The sequence below is a fragment of the Ascidiella aspersa genome, chromosome 3 (genome assembly GCF_963924565.1).
Source record: "Ascidiella aspersa chromosome 3, kaAscAspe10.2, whole genome shotgun sequence".
NCBI lineage: Eukaryota > Metazoa > Chordata > Ascidiacea > Phlebobranchia > Ascidiidae > Ascidiella > Ascidiella aspersa.
Window position 1 is genome coordinate 31,905,993 of NC_139449.1, and position 19,381 is coordinate 31,925,373.

A 19,381-nucleotide genomic window follows, 5' to 3' on the forward strand; every position below is an offset into this window, starting at 1 on the left:
CTGGAGCTTCTGATGGGATTGGAAAGCAGTTTGCCCTACAAGTAACTTTCAAACAAAAATCGATATGGACCTAGTATTAAAACAATTAAAACTAAAAAATTGCATTTGTCGCCAGTTTAAGTATTGTGTTACGTTTTTCAGTTTGCCGAGAATGGACAAAACATTGTTTTGATATCAAGGTCGCTTCACAAAATGGAAACTGTTGCCAAGGAAATAGGTGTGCATTAAACGTACATTACATAATACTTACTAAATAATGATATGTCAGCCTATTAATGGTATAGGTCAAGGCCTCAACAAGGTTTTATCTTATTTAAATAATGTTTTTAAAAGGAATCATTTGAAACAATCGAAGTTGTAACGTTTCAAGCTAGTTTGGCATTGTAAGGTGTACATTAAACGTATGTTGTTTAAATAAAGTAATAAATAGAAAAAATTGAAATTCGCGCAAAGCTAATTAATTCGTTTGTGTTAATAGTCTGGTCGTTTTGCGCCAAAGTATCAATTGGGTTTTTCTCGCTGTTCTGTCTTTTTAATATAAAGATAACAAACGGCCAAAATCATAAATTTTAACCATCGATCGCATATACTTAAATCAGAATTTTTGCCTATCAAAACAATGTTAAAAAATATATATATGACCTTTAGAATTATGACAACCAACACACAGTTATTATATTACTCCCTTTGGTGAAAAGGTTTCCGACCCCTTGTTTAGGCTAAGATTCTCAACGTAACCTAGATATTTTTACAAGTTGGTAGTTAAAATAGAAACCGGCTTGAATTCCAGACTCTTTTCATAAACAAAAAAATTTAAAGTAACAAACTATGATAAGCACAGGTTAAAGCTTACAAGACGCCAGTTAGAAAAGTAAAGCGTGTTTTGTTTTTAAAATCACTTGCCGGTTTTGCGTAGAGTCAAAATACGACGTTAAGACCAAGTGCGTGGAGGCTGACTTCAAACGAGGCGCGGAGATATACGAGCGAATCGCCGAGGTAGTGGCCGGTCTGGACGTGGGCGTGCTCGTCAACAACGTGGGCACGGGCCATCCCATTTGCAAGTTTGCCGAAATGCCAGAAGTCAACCGTTTTATCGACGAAGTGATTCCGACCAACATCGTGTCACAACTCAAAGTGAGATGCTAAATGGAAGCTTAATTAAGGGATAAGCCATTATATTAATGTTTGCCATAAGATGGGTAACATTACATGACTGGTTGATTAAACTTCCCAATTGTTATTCTAAGTATGTTTCACAATGGATATCAACAGTTAATTTTTGACAATGACTAATTGTTACAAACGTGTGCTGTTTAGCAAAGTGGCTCTCTGATTGAAAGTTAAATGATTTCCAAAGCTAGGACTTTTTGATAAACCGTTACCACTTGGATTCCCAGGATATCAAATTAAACCGTTTACATGCGAAATTCTCTGACACGTTTCTACCGAGGGCGTAATGCCTTAACATGTAAGCAATCGACTATATTTGCCAGACTGAGTAATAAACGATGTTTATGTAAAGTGTGTTAATTAGGCATATACATATGGTAGTTAACAAAATGCGAAAAGTTCAATTGTCCATCAACTGCAATGCCAATTGTTACATTGACAAACAAAATAGAAGGTCACTGATTTTTAAACATATTGCACTTTATCGTAGCCCAGCAACAAAAAGAAAATTTTATTTGAAAAGTCTGAGGGCCACTTCGATATGTCACTATGGACCCTTCCCCTTGGGGGCTCATACCCCCATTCAAACAGCCCTTTTCAATCTCTGTTGAGCGAAATGTGAAAAATCTAGATTTCTCTAGCCTTCCTGTTGAGATACTTTAACACACTAACAGCTCCTCGTTTCCTCTTAGTATGTTATATACTGTTAGTAAGCAAACTTTTCGATTCATTTCAGGGCAAAAAGCAAATGTAAAACTGATGAACTATGCTGACTAAAAACGTGTAAAGATCACAAACTATACTTGCATTTTAAGATGAGCCACATTGTACTTCCTGGGATGGTTCAGCGTAAGAGAGGACTCGTCATTAACTTATCCTCTGCAGCTGGAATGACATTATTTCCCAATGTAGCGTTGTACGGGTCTTCCAAGGCCTTCATGGATTACTTCTCGTGTTCCACAGCCTTGGAGTACAAGGAAGATGGAATAGATATTGTTGTACGTAAAATATAGTAGTTTCTGTATAAAGCGCTATTGCTCTACCACATTCGACACAAATTAAGGCAGTCAAGACAACCCAGTATAACAAAACTTCGAAAACACTTTAGGTGTGTAAACTGTGTATGCATGGCGACACGCAAGTTGTTCTGGTCGTAGGCTGCTGTCAGATAACAAGGCCGACGCTGAACTTTTCTGGAATCCGCATTTTAATATAGTTAACATGTTGCAATTAAAACAAGCGAATTTCGGTCTGTGCATATATACAAAATAATTCCGCTCGATTTAACGACGTTAAAAGTTTAGTTTAACCCAGGTTAAATGTTTGGTTCAAACACCGTTTTTAACAATATGTTACGTTTGGTTTGTGTTGAATTTAACTCTAATAGACACATACTGTAAATAGTAATATAAAAAAAATTTCCCTATAAGGAAATTTGACAACAGGAACTTTGCTTACAGAGTCTGATGCCGTTCTTCGTGTCAACCGTTATGACTGGCCACTTGCCGTTGTCGTTCTGGGTTCGAGCCCCTGGCGACTTTGTACGCAATGCAATGAGCGCCATAGCAAGCGGTTGCACGAGAACACATGGGTGCTGGCAGCACGAATTGCAGGTAAAGCCTGCTTTAACTACCGTATGGATAGGCAAATGACCATTGCAGATTCAGTAAAAATGGTACAATTATTGACGTAATTCTCACTCAAATCAACTAGATACTTGTTTCGTATCCTGCCATCGGTGTTCAATTCATTTTGAATCGACACAAGTCCAAATCAACTGCGATAGAAATACCAATTTAGATCCCAGCGATGTTATTGTCCTAACGTATAGTCAGTCGCAGTCCGTGGTTGATTATTACTATGAGCGCGGCGCTTAATCTTAGTGAATTGAAGTTCGTTTTTTTGTCAACAATTATTTTGAAATATAAGCAACCTTCTTGATGTCAAGTCTAGAATGAGTGCGCTCTAGTTTGCACCTAAAATCCCTTGGTTTGCTGCCACAAAGTAATCAAAAACCTGTGGAAATACATTAGCATACTTAAAAAGCAGAATACGATCTTAATAAACAGTAACTACAAACCATAGGTTCGTCGTAGCAAGATTTAGACATAAGGCTACACACAGGATGTCTAGTCATTGAGGTAAAGACTGGTAAATGTTTCAATGATAGATACTAAGTAAAATCGTTTTTTGGCAGGGATGGATTGCTCGTTGTCTTCCAGACAGCTTTCATCTAGCCTTGTTAATGAACATCATCGCCAGCGCTAAAAAGAATGAATAGAAATGGACGGCACTGTTTGCTACTGAATGTACAAATCTGTCTACTTTTTTGCTACTCCACGTAGTTATATACCCCTTTGTTTAACAAATGATAACTATTAAAGTTTGCTGGTTACATGGGGCAGCGGTTGTTAAATATTTTTGTATAAATGTGTATTTTGTTGTTGGAAATACGTTTTGCCAATTGTCTGTTGCTGTGTACAACCGCATACATGAGCCACTACAATTTCATCAAGATTTTTAACATACTGTCAGATATTCTTTGCTTCATTGTGTTTTGTCCGTCTCTGCAACAAAGTCAAGAAATTCCTGTCTTGTTTGATCTACTGAAACAATTTTGGCAATAATAAATAAGCACTTATAAAAAATTATTTTAAATTATGTACGTAATTCGAATAAAAATAAATGCGCTTTGCAACAGTTAATTTAACATTGCTTTTTAGCTTGATATGCAGTTGGAATAATAGTAAATCGAATCAATTAAAATACTGGGAATATCAGATGTGTTCCAGCACTGTAGCCTACTCTTTGCGTATTCAGGTAATATATGGCGCTAACCATATACAAAACAGTTTTTTTTAAGCTTTTAAAACAGTTATTGGATGTCCCCACTAGCCAATGACTATATATAAAAGGTACAGTAATACATTTTAATCTTTTCTTGGGAAACTGGGGTAAGACTTTAATCTATAGAACAAAAGTAGTTCAAATTTTTATTTCTATAGGGCCATAAGAGACCGATGTTATATAAATATTGTGAAGACGTGAAATGGTAGATCTAAATAAGCTTTTAGCATAAAGAGCCGATGGTGTTTCAGTCTCGAAGTAAGGCTTACAAGTATTTTTATTTGAGCACGTGGATTGGCAAAATACAGTCAACTCTTACAGTGGTAAAGCGTATAGGATATTTTAGATGCAAAAATTCATAGCATTTTTGTTATTGGTCGAGTATAATTTATCCTGTTTTATCACAAATATAAACAAAATTCGCAAGCAACTTTGCGATAGCTACAAATTTTAATGTTAGTTTTACATGGAATCCTCTGTTTTCCAGTAACATGTTGGACAAACTGCTTTCTAATCGGATCAGAATCTCCAGTGACAAATAGAACATATATAATAAAATGCTAGTGCAATCTTAGAATTTAAAAGTAACATAACTGCAAGACAAGCATTTTATCAAAAATCAGGATATGTGGTGGCCAATGTTTTACTAGTGTATTTTTTGTTACGTTAAGTTACAGCACAAACACCACTGATGGTTTACTGACCTGCCCATTTGCCGTAGGCCTACTTGCTTGCATCCAGCGTCCTTGAAGCAGTAGGTTGTCATGAAGTAAAACAACTTTATGGCCAGGTTGTAAGTCCAGTAGGCTATCAATAATCCGCCCAACCATTGCATCAGTATTTCACAGCAAGCGTTCATATTAAGATAGAAATCCTTGCTGAACACTGACCATTCACGGCTAAACTGATAACAGATGTGTGCTTTGAAGCATCAAGTCGAACTTATATTAACGAACACCAGACTTGTTAAACCGTGTTTGGAGATATTTTGAGTCTATTAATAAACAAAATTGTCGAAAATACGATATCTGACAGATTAATCTAGTTGTTAAAACGGTTCATGTTTTGCGCAAGTTATTTACGTTTTGTTTATTGTATTGTGAGTAACATCCCCGGAACTTAACAAGGTTAATAAACCAATGTTTTCCTTTGCCCAAACTTGTTTTGCTTCTCTTTAGTAAGTTAGCATTGGGGTCAATGGTCCGAAGTAACAACTTTTTGTTAAAATCATTTTAATAAATATAGTTATATGGAGCAGTGTGTGATTCTTTCTCATGTTCTAAATGCATCACATTTTCCATTATGTTAAAAGTCTTGCACAATTCAACCAAAACCAGAATTTGTTTCACGCTTCGTTATATACACATTAGCGCTTGAGATCGATCGATCAACAAGAAAAAGTTTGTTAAGTTGTTTTGCTTTATCACGTTGCAATTTAAACTAACAAATCGCGTCATCTCTACCCCTCCCTCATATACAATCTTCAATCTGGGCTGTCAAGTACGAGCAGTTGAGAATTTTGCTACGTCAGCTTCATATTATGAAAGGTATGATGTCACTCTTGGTTTTATATAAGACTATGCAAATAACGGCGTTTCCCAGGTAAAATAGTGTATTTACCATTTCAATCCTAACTGCATGGTAGCGGACGGATGGCTCTGTACCAGCGAAGCAAAATTAGAACTGCAATATAAAAGTGCGATATTCATTGGAATACCTGAAGTTTACCGCGGTTAATAAAATAAAAGAATCATCATCGCTATTGCTTATCACGCTGTACCAAGTTCATTTTGACTTTCTATAGCCTCGAGGTATAGCTCACGGCTAAAAAAACTATTGAAGCAATTAAAATTTAACCTAATAGTCATGTAACAGAGAGCGTAAGATCTTCATCAAAGGGATAAAAAAGCCAAAATATTTTTTTAAATGCCGTAACGGTTTTACCTATACGTTGCTTTACACGTGGCGCTAACGGTTTGGCAAATATAAATTTCTTAACACGTGATGTGTTTAATTGCTTTTCGCAGGGAGAAATTTGGCAATGTTGTGTGTTGTGTCTGAAATGGATCGAGCACCCTCAATTTATGGAATATATTTAAAATTGTTGTATTTTGTCTCTTCTAAAATTGGCACCTTTTGAAAACAAAACAATATTGCTTATTAGCACAGTCATTACTAATGTAGGTATACGACTGTTATTTTATAGTTTAACGAGAAGCCGGGACAAACTTAACTTCCAAATAACACAATTTATTATACCGATGATACAATTTATCATGCAACCTAAACAATTTATCAAACAACTTAAACAATTTATCATACAACTTAAATAATTTCTTATACCACTTAAACAATTTATTATACAAATAATACAATTTTAAGTAATTTAAAGTAGGGAGTCGAACCGTTTGATTTTTCCTGTTAAGGTTTGGTTAGGGTTCGAAGTTTTGTCAGAATCCGCTTTAGTTCTGGTTTCGGTTCAGAGCATTTTGAAAGTTCCGGTTAAGCTCAGTCGGTTTAAACAGTTCCTGTTTGTATACAATATTAGTTGCAACAAACCAAAAAAAGTGGGTCAATAAAAAATAAAGCATTATATTTTTGAAAAATAAAAAGCGACGTTGTTTTAATGAATAATTAGGCCTATTCTTCTAAAATTTCGAACATGGTATATCTTGACTCTGTAAAATACAGGTTGTGGAAGTGAACCGATTGTTTGAAATTTAGGTTTCGGTTGAGGTTAAGGTTCAGGTTCTTTTAAAATCTTCGGTTCAGTTGCTGTTCAGCTCCTTAAAATCGTACAAAACACAGTTCGCGTTTGGTTGCTGTTGGGAGAAAATTAATCCAAATGCGGTTTATAACATTCAAGCTTCGGGTTCGATTCGACTCCCTGGTTTAAAGTGAGACACGAATTTTTTACAGTTTTCTTTTTGGGGCCACGTAAATATTTAGGGGTAATCAGTTATATTTTAGGAGCATCCGGTAGCAAACATGTTTATTCTTTCTTCATTGCCCTGGCGATGATGTATGGAATCAAATTTTGATAAACGCTGGCTGGAAGATTACGTCCAATCCATCCCTGTCAAATAAAACTCATTTCAATATTCGACCATACTACATTTTATTTCGTATAGTCATTCCTGCTACAGCATTTAAGTGTTATTCTGGGGCACACTTCGTTTTTGACCCAAGATAAAAACTTTGTACGAACAAACTTTAAATAAAATTGGATTTTAAAAAAGAATCACCTGTAATTAAAAGAGACTAACCGCATTCTATAAGTGAGGTTTGGATATGTTTTAGTCACATTAACTGATGATGACACAAGTTGGTATCTAAACGTCTTTTAAGAGGATTTCGATTTACTCGATTATTTAGCTTTCATCAAGCGATAAGTTTACCTCTTGTTTAAAAAAATGAAAAATGCAGAAAATGGTTTTCTAGAACAAACTCGGCACGATTACAGCACTAACTCATGAGTCATGATGCAAAACGCAACAGCGGCCCGTGCTTTTTATACAGCTAAGCGATACCTGAAATTCGTGCTGCCAGCACCCGTGCGTTCTCGTGTAGCCGCTAGCTACGGCACTCATGGTGTTAAGGACAACATCATCTGTTGCCCGAATCCAGAAAGTTGGCGGCAAATAGGCAACTGATTTGGTAGAAATAACGTAGGGCATCAGACTCTGTAATGGCAGCTCTCAGTTTGTATGTTGTAAAAAATTGCATTTGTATTGATCATATGAAAACACTTATTTTCAACTTTCGTTATACATAACAATTGAACGCCTCGTGGTAGCAGCAGGCCCAGTAAAATGGATTGTTAAGAAAGTTATTTTTATTTTCAGCGTAGCTTGTTGTACATAACAACATTAACGATTTGAAGCCTGCAAGGGTTGGTAAAAGAACAGAATTGTTTGTTTGCAGTCCCTGCCGAACATAGAAAAATAAACACTTAAAAGTCAAGACAAAACTAAAGCTGTGTTGCATCCTGCTGTTCTTTTCAGTAACGTCGTATACAACTTATATAGCTCAGTGGTTTACCTGGGATCCTTGAGACATTTTCAAGTGAGGTGCTAAGCACCTTGCAAATTCGTTAACTGAACAATTTTGTTAGCTTGAGAACATTTACTGTCTTGCACAAAAAAGTTAGGAAGTGATTTATTACTTACAACAATATCGATTCCATCTTCCTTGTACTCTAGGGCTGTAGAGCATGAAAAGTAATCCATGAACGCCTTGGTACCCGCGTACAATGCCAGATTACGATGGGGTGTAACCGCAGATCCAGAAGCCACGTTGATGATGAGTCCCCTTTTTCGTTTAGTCATCCCAGGAAGCACCATGTTGGACATCTTAAAATCTCCGTAATTAATCAATTGTGCATTCAGATTATCAAATCAGTACAATAAGCCAACGTACTTGATTTTCTTTTTTTTAAATGAAATACACCGTGTAGTCTATTGCATTGTGGATAGACAAAGATAATTTTACCAAATAAAGAGTTTAGTTTCTGTATATAGAATAATACTACCTGTATATTTTTGTCAAGCCAATGTTATCCAAAGATCTTAAAAATACCTAAACGATAAGCTGCGCAAAATACCTAAACTAGTGTTTCTTAAACAGGTGAATGGTTCACCCTATGGTGAATATGATTTTTGCAGGGGTGAACCAACCTAAAGGGGTGAATAAGGGTCAACCGTCAGAAATGGGTGATAGCGTGCGAGAAGGGCGGATATTTCAGGTGCTGTTATATATAGACGAGATAGTTTTATCATATCATGAGATAAGGATGACTGAAATCTGGGAATAGATGCTAGGGGTGAACAAAACTAAAAAAGTTCAAGAAGCACTGCAATAAACGATAAGCGGTGTAACGCCACATTGCTGTATACTAAAATCTATGTTGCATAAAGTGAAAAATAAATTGAAACACTTCGAAATAGGCAAAATAACTGACGATCCACATATTTTTAATAGGTTTTTTAACTATTTTTTTAACTTTTTTCATAGCAAGGCGATAATGTAAAATAGTTGGTTACGATGAATTCGTTTAACTCCCGACACAAAGGGGCATCACTTAGCAAACAAAGCTGTGGCGTAAATTACCATTTTATCTTTACTTTTCCATCGCTGTGTTAGTTTAGGCTACCAATATGGATTCAGAGGTTTAGCTCTATTGTGTCTCAATTTGTGTGAAGCAGTGTGGAAATACTGTAGTTAAATTATATACACACTTTGTCAATTAGTACCTACGCTTAAATCCCAACTTCCAGCCTTGCCGTTGGAAAATAAACAATATCAATGCGTTAAGAACAAAACTAAAGCGTTTTTTTGACGCCGCCATTAAAAGGCATCTTACTTTAAGGTGTGATACTATGTTGATGGGAATCACTTCGTCGATATATCCTTCACAGTCTGGTGTTTCAGCGAATTTGCTCGGGTTCCTTCCCATGCCCACGTTGTTGACGAGCACGCCCACGTCCAGACCAGCCACAACCTCGGCGATGCGCTCGTAAATCTCCGCGCCTTGCTTAAAGTCGGCCTCCACGCACTTGGTCATGACGCCGTACTTTGACTCTGCAGAAAATGGGAATATTTTGCCGGGAAACGACGCGACAGAGCTTTACCATTTTTTAAGAAGTCATTTTAAATGACTTAAGCCCAGTCAAGTCGTTCGCAAATTAACTTAAGTCCAAGTCAAGTATTTTGAAGTTTTGTTTAAGCCATACTACGGTAGTGCAAGTCAATTCCAAATAAAGTCATCGTAAATACAATTGCACTAAAATTGAGTAAACTCGTCCGATTATGAGCAATACTTTAACCAAAAAATACCAAAACCGCAATATACAGCACGGAAACTGTTTCATGTGAACAAATTAGAATAATTAAAAATAATTAGGATAAAATTTGTCAATAAAATGCTTATATTGAAAACACTTAATATCAACCCAAGTCATTTGTCTCCTCTAAAAGACTTGAGTCGACCCACGTCATTTTTCCAAAATACTTAAATCTAGTGAAGTCATTTGAAGCAGTGACTTGGGTTAAATGCCCTTGAGTCATCACAACACTGGAGTTTGTCCATAGTTCTTACGATTAAAACTAGAGCAACCAAACTCAAAAACTTTAGCGCTGAACTTAATTAGAGCAGTAGTAGTCTTCAACCTTTTTTATAAACCGACCCAAGATTACATATAATGAAATCAATATTTACATGCGACCCTACTTTGTTTTCGAATAAGTATTTTTTTTAATTATAACACATGTGATTCAATATTATGCTTACGTTATTATCAATTTCAGGGAACTGTGGCTACACTACACATGGATTAAAAGTTAACACATGAAAACGACTTTTTCAATTGTTCCACCATTTTCCATATAACCATTACGCAACCACGATACAAAGAAATCACTAGAACTGCAGGTTTAGGCGACCGCACTTAGGGTCGCGAACCATAGCTTGGAGCTCACTCAATTAAAGTTCACCTCATTAAAATTAGTTTTAGAACAAAGTACCAAATTGAACTTAACAAATTTCGTCACAGTTAATTTTTTGTCGTGTCTCCTAATGTAGAGATGGAATGTATGTACAAAGAGATGGAATGTATGTACCTTTTACCATTGGCTTTGCAGTTTTGAACTTTGAACGTAATACATTGCTTATTGATAAACTAATGCTTGATTTCCTAGACAATATACTTTCAGGCATTAAAAACGTATATTCATTTAAAACATGATAATTATTTAAGACCCACCAATTTCCTCGGCAACAGTTTGCAGTTTCTGAAGTGATCTGGAAATCAGCACGAGGTTTTGTCCTCTTTTGGCAAACTGCAAAACGTCAAATATAATTAGGTACTCGGCATGAAACGTGAATGTTTTGAAATATATTATAAATCACCCTTGTAACAAGTTTTCCGGGGCTCTTGTTTTTGGTTAAGTTGTCTAACACTATTTTTGAACAACCTATCAAGTTGGGATTACTTAGTTCGATCGATTGATTTAAAAAAGTGGATCGGAATACTACAGTTGTTTAATGTATCCACCTCTCGAATAGTTAAATGACACTAGAAAATTAAGAGGTTGCATATTAATCGTTTTATCAAACTAATACTTTTGCTATGCATGTATCTAACACGTCTATCATTATTATCCGAAGGCGTTTAAAACAGGGATTCGGTTAAAAGTAGCCCGAATCCGACTCCAGCCGAAAAATAAATTTAAGTCCGACGTCCGACTCCGGTCAAATGTGCGATTTCGTCCAGTCCAGTTCAGACTCTCCAGCCTGTTTTCCGCAAAATTAAGGCAACTAAATACTGTGGATGTTCAGCTTCAACTTTATAGGGGTGTCTCATAATAATTCATCCACTTAAAATACAAGGTTGGACAATATTATACCATTTGTTGTTTCGCTTTTAGCATTAAGAATTGGCGGCCTTATCAGTTATAAAATGTAATACTGGGCACGTCGGACTCAAGACTCGGGTATGGTTTTATGTGGTCTTAGTTTAAAACTCAAACCAGGTAAGGTAAATTACAAAACATAAAATTAAAAATTTCAACAACTGTTAACTTACTTGCAATGCAAACTCCTTTCCCAATCCGTCAGAAGCCCCAGTAACAACTAGAAGAATATAACTCGACTTATATTCAATACAATGTCTAAACTTGAAAATCCAATTTTATATGAGAAGAAAAATTATTATTCACACCTTTAAATATATCTAACCGACAAAATACTTGTTTTTGCATATTACTTACAGTATAGACCACTATAAATTCTCTTACTTGTCCATTTGCCGTACTTGCTTACATCCAGCTTCCTTTTGAAGTAACAAGTTGTGACGAAATACCACAACTTTATGGCCAAGTTGTAAACGCAGTAGGCTGCCACCAGACCACCCAAGTATTGAAGCAGCGATTCACAGCAAGCAAACATGTCAAGACACAGAACTAAACTAATGTGCAGTGTTGGAAACAAGTCTTTTTGAATGACTTAAAACCCAGTCAAGTCTTTTGTAAAATAACTTAAGCCAAAGCCAAGTATTTTTGAGTAAATAACAAGTCAAGTCCACGTCAAGTCATAATAGAAGCAAGGTAATTCCAGGTCAGGTCCCCAGGTATTAAAATTAGTAATCTCGTCCAAACATGAGCAATAACGCAACTAGCATGTACGAAAAGCGCAATAATATACAGCACGCAAAATGAGAAATATAGGTTATTTAAAAAATGCTCAAGTCATTTTTTCAAAATACCAGTCAAATTAAGACACCTAAAAACAGTGACATGAGTGCAACTTTGAACTCTGCAGTTTAGTCGAACATGCTTTAACAATTCTTGCTTAGTCCAATACACGTGCGGCTTTGACTATCCTTTCTTGTTGCGCAGAGCCCTCAATTTCCTACAATAAATTGCTGCAAGCATAGACGACTCGTGTTGTAATTTGAAGTTGATAATGGTGCCGTAAACAAAAAAAGCAGACAATGTGTTTATCACGAAATGCTAAGAGCACGTTTAAGCGAGACGGAAAGAACGTCATTTCCTTAACTGATTAGATTTTCAACAGGGGCGACTTTTTTGTTTTTGTCTAGGAGTTTTTGTCTAGAGTGGGGCGGCATTAAAAAGTTACAGAGATGATGTCACAAGGTTAGGATAAAACGTGACGTCACAAGTTGCCTTATCAATTAACGTCAAAATGTAACGTACTTTTTTTGGTAGAGGACAGCAAGCACCTGCATGCAACTTGAAAAAACACTTTTATATAGTTAATACAGTTTCAGATTATAGGCGCAATGGCCTACCACTAGACCGCCCAACCTTTGCAGTAACTCACGCTTTGACATACAGAACTACACAGACGTGTAAAACCGTTTAGGGAAACATACGTCAACGGTTCTTGCTAATTAAGCACCTTTCCAATACAATACGGCTGGACTTTTTATGTTGCAAGGAGCTAAATTTTTCCAAAATAACATTCCCGCAAGCAGCGAAGTCGTGTATTCGTATTTGAATTTGATAATGGTGCCGTGAATGAAGAAAGAAAATGACAATTCCACGCTGAAGGGAAACGACACAAAAGTGTGCGTTATTTCCTTTAATAATTTGATTTATAACTCAGCCTTTGCAGGAAAATGTGCCCCCAACAAATATTTTTACTTTAAAATTTATTAAAATGATCACGTCAAATTGTTAATCTATTGGACTTTAATTCAGAAATAATCCATCTGCAAACTATAAAACATCCATAACAATTTAAAACTAGTTAATTTAAATATATTGTTAATTGCTTAAGCTCAAAAAATATGCTTTACAATGTTAAATCAGTTTGGTCTCAGGATAGGTGTTTGGGTTGAATATTTGGAAAATAATGTTGCCTTATCACAACATATGACGTAAGGCAGAGGTGTCCAACATGAGGCACGCGGGCCAAATGTGGCACGCGACCTCATAAAAATGGCACGCAAGCCCCCCCCAAAAATACAGCCAATTGTCAAAAAAGCTAAATTTGTTATACAGGCAATTGTCATTGTTTATTCACAATACAAAACAATCCCAGCATTTACGACAACAAATAATTAGTTCTGATTCTATAACATTATGCTGTTTTATTTCTGGTATAGAAGCGCTTTTAATGTTAGAAAAAAAAATAGTTGCTAAACTATGGCACGGGAAGAAGTTATAAAATAAAAATTGGCACGTCGGCTTGTTTGAGTTGGACACCCCTGGCGTAAGGCTTTCTAAGATATATAATAAACAACTGTCACCCCGTTTTGAAAAGCAGTCAATTATAAGCAACACCCGGAACATAAAGCGTCGAATGAAACGTACGACTGCAAAAGTTGGCAACAGTTTTAGCAATACGTCTGTACTTCAACACAATTTTTTTATGATTAATTAAGTAGGCCTAGGACAGGCTAGTTTGTTAGTGGTGGGAGTATATTGCTACTTCGGTTACACAAAAACAAAAAACGTCTTGTGCATATATAAGCGTGGAGTGGTACTCTTTCCTATGTTTTCTTCATTATAATAGCAAGGTTGTACTGAAGCATCGATTGATAAATTCTACTTGGAAGATGACGCCCAATCCATCCCTGTGATACAAAATTGTTATACAGAATACGAATATGAGACCTTTACGAGACTAATTGCGTTCTAAATGTTTACATCTTCGTGCTAGTCTACCACATGGTGTTGTAGCATGCTTTGATTTATAGCTTAGCTCAGTAGTCCCCAACCAGGCTATCACATCTAACACTCAAGGGTGCCAATAAATATTTCAAATCTCTACGAATTTAATTTTTTTCTCTATTGGTGAGCTTCTTGATACAATTTGAATGTCGATTGGGTAAGAATTGGGTAAGAATTGGGTGAACTATTTATATTTTATGGAGAGTTCCGTAAGCCCAAAGAGGTTTGGTAGTATGCTTAACACATTTGAGATGAATGAATTTACTTAGCACAGGCACAATGTAGTAAAAACAGTTGGCACGAGGCGCGAAAATAATTTGTATTTAAATAGTAAGACTTGGCCAAAAATAGAAATTTTGCGGGGGACATAGCCTAATCCTAATTCACCCCTTCTGCCACTAGATCCGCCTTTGGTGACGACCAAATTTAAACCTGGTGATTTTAAGGTAATTTGTGCTTAACGCCCCCTAATGTGTCGTCCAACAAGTGACTGTAGAACGGTAGGGTAATAACCTGCAAGTCGTGCTGCCAGCATCCGTGTGTTCTCATGCAACCGCTTGCTACTGCACTCATTACGTTGACAATGAAGTCTTTAGGCTCCCGAACCAAGAAAGATACAGGAAGGTGACTATTTATTTTTGTCGAAACAAAGTACGGCATCAGACTCTGTAAATGAAATCGTTATTAACCTGTTTTTAAACACAGTATGAAATTTGATTTTTTGCGTTAATTACAATTGATTAACCGCGTCTTATTCGTGTTTTGCCAAATTATATTAGGTTAGATATCCACACTTTGTTGTGGCAAGGAAATAGGTTTTATTGGAATGATAAAACTAAAAATTAGATTGACGGTCTTAATTTTCCAAAAGTTAAATAAACGTGATTGGCTAAGCACAATTCCTACTTAGATGCAACAAATTTCCTTGCTGGGTTGCCTCGTTTATTAAAAGGTTTTATGAGCAGCACCGGATAAGAAACAAGTCGATTGTCGAAAGCTATAGTCGAATTTAAAATTGTTCAAAACATTTCTGTGCTACATTATTAAAATCAAGTTGCAATAAATTCATAAAAGTAATGTAAAGACGGTACTCTACAGCTGGTATTTGGATACAGTACAAACGCAGTTAAAGTTTGATGATAGTTGATAATGTTGCATCACCTATAGGGTGACATCGTATTTACTGTCCTGCTCACACAATTAAAAACCGTACCAAGTGATTTATCACTTACAACAATTTCTATTCCATCTTCCTTGTACTCCAAGGCTGTCGAGCATGAGAAGTAATCCATGAACGCCTTTGTAGACCCGTATAACGCCATGTTTGGAGATGGTGCGACTCCCCCTCCAGAAGACACGTTTATAATGAGTCCTCTCTTACGCTGAGCCATCCCTGGAAGGACCATGTTACTCATCTAAAAATATCCGAGTGTACCCTAATTAAATACATTCACACAATGAAGAATGTATAACATAGCAACATGCTTGATTGCCAAGACTTTTTATTGCTCTTCATACGACAATGCAAGTGTTTTTTGAACAACTGTTGAAACATTTTTGTGTTTTTTCATTCACAGGTCTAAGATATATAAAAGTATAGTCTTTTTCGGTTACTTGGCTATGCTAAGTAATATATACAATTTTAACTCTGTTTAGGGCAAATAAAATACTTGGGTATTAGTATTTCAACGTCTTATCAGGAAAGAGCCGGACCTTCGAACAGATTAAACTGACAAGAGACAAGTCGCTTAACATCTTACTTTAAGCTGTGACACGATGTTGGTCGGAATCACTTCGTCGATAAAACGGTTGACTTCTGGCATTTCGGCAAACCTGCAAATGGGATGGCCCGTGCCCACGTTGTTGACGAGTACGCCCACGTCCAGACCGGCCACTACCTCCGCGATGCGCTCGTATATCTCCGCGCCGCCTGTGAAGTCGGCCTCCACGCACTTGGTCTTAACGCCGTACTTCGAATCTGCGGTAAAAAGCAGCGATTTTACAGAAGAACGCTGCCAAGAAGCCAGGGGTTTAAAAGTGTTAAAAAATGGGTGAAGTTGTTTATAAACCTTTTGTCAAGCAAATTCATATGCTTCAATGAGCAACACTGGGGTGATCTTCGTTCTCCAAAATGGAAAAACGCCGGATAAGACAAGGTGTGTCTGAACCATGATCTGCAGTAAACAGGCTTAAAAAGTTCTAGTAATTTTGTTGCGAACTCTTCAATTAAAGTTCATAACCATTTATCTAGTATATTTTTTTTTTAAGACGCGGCAAACTGTATAGAAACCTTTTTATTTTGCAAATCACTTTCAACAAATTATTTTATATAATTCAATTATAATATGAAACAGGTTTAACTTTGATACTAGCAGTAGTTGAGAGAATTTCAAAAGAAAATTTCAAAAACTAATCACATAAAATAAATTATACTGTGTGCTCGAATAGGGCGCAGCTTGCATTTTCCTAAATCAAAAATGAAATATTTTAGTCTATTTTTTTGGCGTTATTGATTTTTTACTTTGCGTGGTGTTCTTGCATTCCCTAATGAAAGCATTCTGTATAAGTAGCCCAAGTATTGGACAAAATAAATAGGAAATGTCGGAAGAGCTTCTTTTAAGTCTACTTAGCCTGATAGTAAAAGCGTAGCTATTTCAGATACCCACATACAAAAAACTCTCTACGGCCTGGAGGCGCTGGTCTAACGTTTGGTACTTATTTCCACAACCAGGCGGTTTTCAAATTAGTGAAGTGTTTTACATTAAAGTTTTTAAGCAGTACGGCGTCTGTCAATAAAATCTTGACCGCCAAACTTGTCACAACTATAAATAATTACTTTAAGTTAACAAGTTATAGACGAATCGCCAAGCACATATAAAATGATAAATGTTATGCCTACCTATTTCATTTGCAACCGTTTCCAGTTTTTGTAGTGATCTTGAAATCAAAACGATGTTTTGTCCTCTTTCGGCAAACTGGAAAAAAATCACATTGCAACCTGCCGTTAAACAGCTTGGAATTAAATGGGACTTTCAACATATCGGACTTGTCGGTGCAGAAACTACGACAAGCCGACTTATAGTGCCGTAATTGTAGCTTGTACTTCAAATCTCGAGATAACGTTGATGCTATAATAGCGTAATGAAGATATTGGTGCTTCAACCAGGCAGACATGTCGCATTGTGACCATAAACATTACAAAGCTAAACTAATGGTCGAATTATTTATGTTTATGCACAGTTTACAATTTCAATGGACTTAATCGTAAAACATAATTCATTTTTGTTTTTTTTACTCTTTAGTCTCGGTGTGACTTATATCCCTATTGAATTTGTAGTTTTGCAACCGTGAAATTCGAGCGCAATTTTGGTGCAATTCCTTGAATCATAAAGCGCAACTCAAGGCAAGCGAAAAATCCGTCAATTCGAGGAAATAAAACTTCATTGTTTGATTTTCGCCCTTCACGGCCGAGCGCCATTCAAAGAAATCGGCTAAACTAGGCCTATGAACTGACAAACATTGGAACCGCAAATGCTTGCGGCGATAACACGTCAATCCTTATGCAGTGGTATAGTCACTATAGTGTATAGGTAAAAGTTCAAGTAGGGTTTTACAACTTAGCGGCTTGCTATCGTTGCCAACCTTATCACGTATTATGTATAGTTGACCTTAAGATACATTTTTTCAGTTTTGCCAAACATAACCTAATCGACCTCTTTAGCATTGTACAGCGGATGAGAAATTGCGATACCATGCACGGCTCAAGTCGGCAAACAAGTATAGATACTAGCAGTTTAAACTTTTTCACTGGTCACTATATACTCAATACAAAGTAACGAAAATAAACAATTTCGATATCAATCACTATAAACCGTATAGAAAAAATGATCCACATAGCTTATTACTGATGACTTACTTGCAATGCAAACTGCTTTCCTAATCCATCAGATGCCCCGGTTACAACTGGAAGAGTACATATTTTTGTTTTACGAAAAAGGCCTGCAAGGCCCTTAATTAAAATTTTTTAAATCGGGTAACCGACAGATTTATGGTTGCGTCATTTAAAGGTATTTAAAGCAAATAGAGCTATCGATTTATTCACCTGTCCATTTGCCGTACTTGCTCGCATCCAGCGTCGTTATGAAGTAATATGTTGTGACGAAATACCACAACTTTATGGTCAGGTTATAAGCGCAATAGGCTACCATCAGGGCGCCCAAGCATTGCAGCAGCGTTTCACAAAAAGCGAACATGTCAATTGTCGAGGTGCAAACCTGAACTGATGTGTAGTCTTACGCATCTATAGCATTAGTATGGCCTTCTTTGCGTCAATGAACCGTATCAAGTTTCAAGCAAAGGCAGCTGAACACGTTTTTGTTTTCATGATGCGCAGGGGTGTATGATATCAATTGTAAGCTCGTCTTTGCAGTTAACCTACTGTTATGAGCTTTTGGCAATTTTTTAGACACTCACATTGGCCGCCAAGGAAACATTTATGTTTAGAAAGATATTACCACAGTCGGCTTTCTAGTGGAACTGTGTGGTCGTTTGAAAACAACTAGAGTGCGACCCTGGAGACGGGAATGTGAATATTTTTTGCACAATGTGCGAAAAAATGTGCGCACATTTTAAAATAGCTTCAAAAAAGTGCGCACTTTTCTTTAACAATGTTAAGTCCGAGTCAACAAAACAACCCCAGTCTAAAAAAAACAAAAAGAAAGTCAAGTTTGAGTCCAGCAAATTTAACCGACCTCCTAATCTGTCATCGAAGCCCTGTATTGTACCGATTCATGCCACTAAACTACTAGTTTATTTTAAGGCAATAAACTAATATGGACATACCGGGCGTGTTTGAATAGGACAGATAAGCATTATATATCTACTATATAGGAGTGGGCTACTATTATAGGAGTGTGATCTCTGTGAATGACCAAATGCAATGTTTTGCAAAATAAACCCGTCGATAAGCAGGCCATTTAATTACACGGGTGGCAATTCTGTTTCAAATCAGATAACTTCTGTTATCTTCTGAACACTTCCTTGTGCTTATTTGGTACCGAGACACAAGTGTGGCGATACAGTTTAAAATCGCCAAAGACGTTTTGTACCGTATCCATAAATTGCAAACATTGAGTTCCTTAAGTTAAAGAGATATAATAGCAGTTTTAAT

At 36.4% G+C, this 19,381-nt stretch overlaps 2 protein-coding genes across 2 annotated transcripts; one reads left to right on the forward strand and one right to left on the reverse strand.

The window, feature by feature from the left end:
• Window positions 1-192: 192 nt before the first annotated feature.
• Window positions 193-3,451, forward strand: LOC146162493 (very-long-chain 3-oxoacyl-CoA reductase-like). The gene is made up of 5 exons (XM_083385211.1): window positions 193-217; window positions 917-1,134; window positions 1,986-2,168; window positions 2,631-2,783; window positions 3,368-3,451. Exons 1-5 carry the CDS (start codon window positions 193-195, stop codon window positions 3,449-3,451), a joined length of 663 nt encoding a protein of 220 aa, XP_083241337.1.
• A 3,542-nt stretch (window positions 3,452-6,993) lies between these two features.
• LOC146162494 (uncharacterized) lies at window positions 6,994-18,469 on the reverse strand. The gene is made up of 13 exons (XM_083385212.1): window positions 18,314-18,469; window positions 18,128-18,174; window positions 17,111-17,186; window positions 15,972-16,189; window positions 15,444-15,626; window positions 14,696-14,877; window positions 11,812-11,981; window positions 11,601-11,647; window positions 10,779-10,854; window positions 9,380-9,597; window positions 8,187-8,369; window positions 7,548-7,700; window positions 6,994-7,093 (listed from the first exon to the last, which is right to left on the reverse strand). Exons 1-13 carry the CDS (start codon window positions 18,462-18,464, stop codon window positions 7,010-7,012), a joined length of 1,788 nt encoding a protein of 595 aa, XP_083241338.1. The 5' UTR covers window positions 18,465-18,469; the 3' UTR covers window positions 6,994-7,009.
• Window positions 18,470-19,381: the final 912 nt, after the last annotated feature.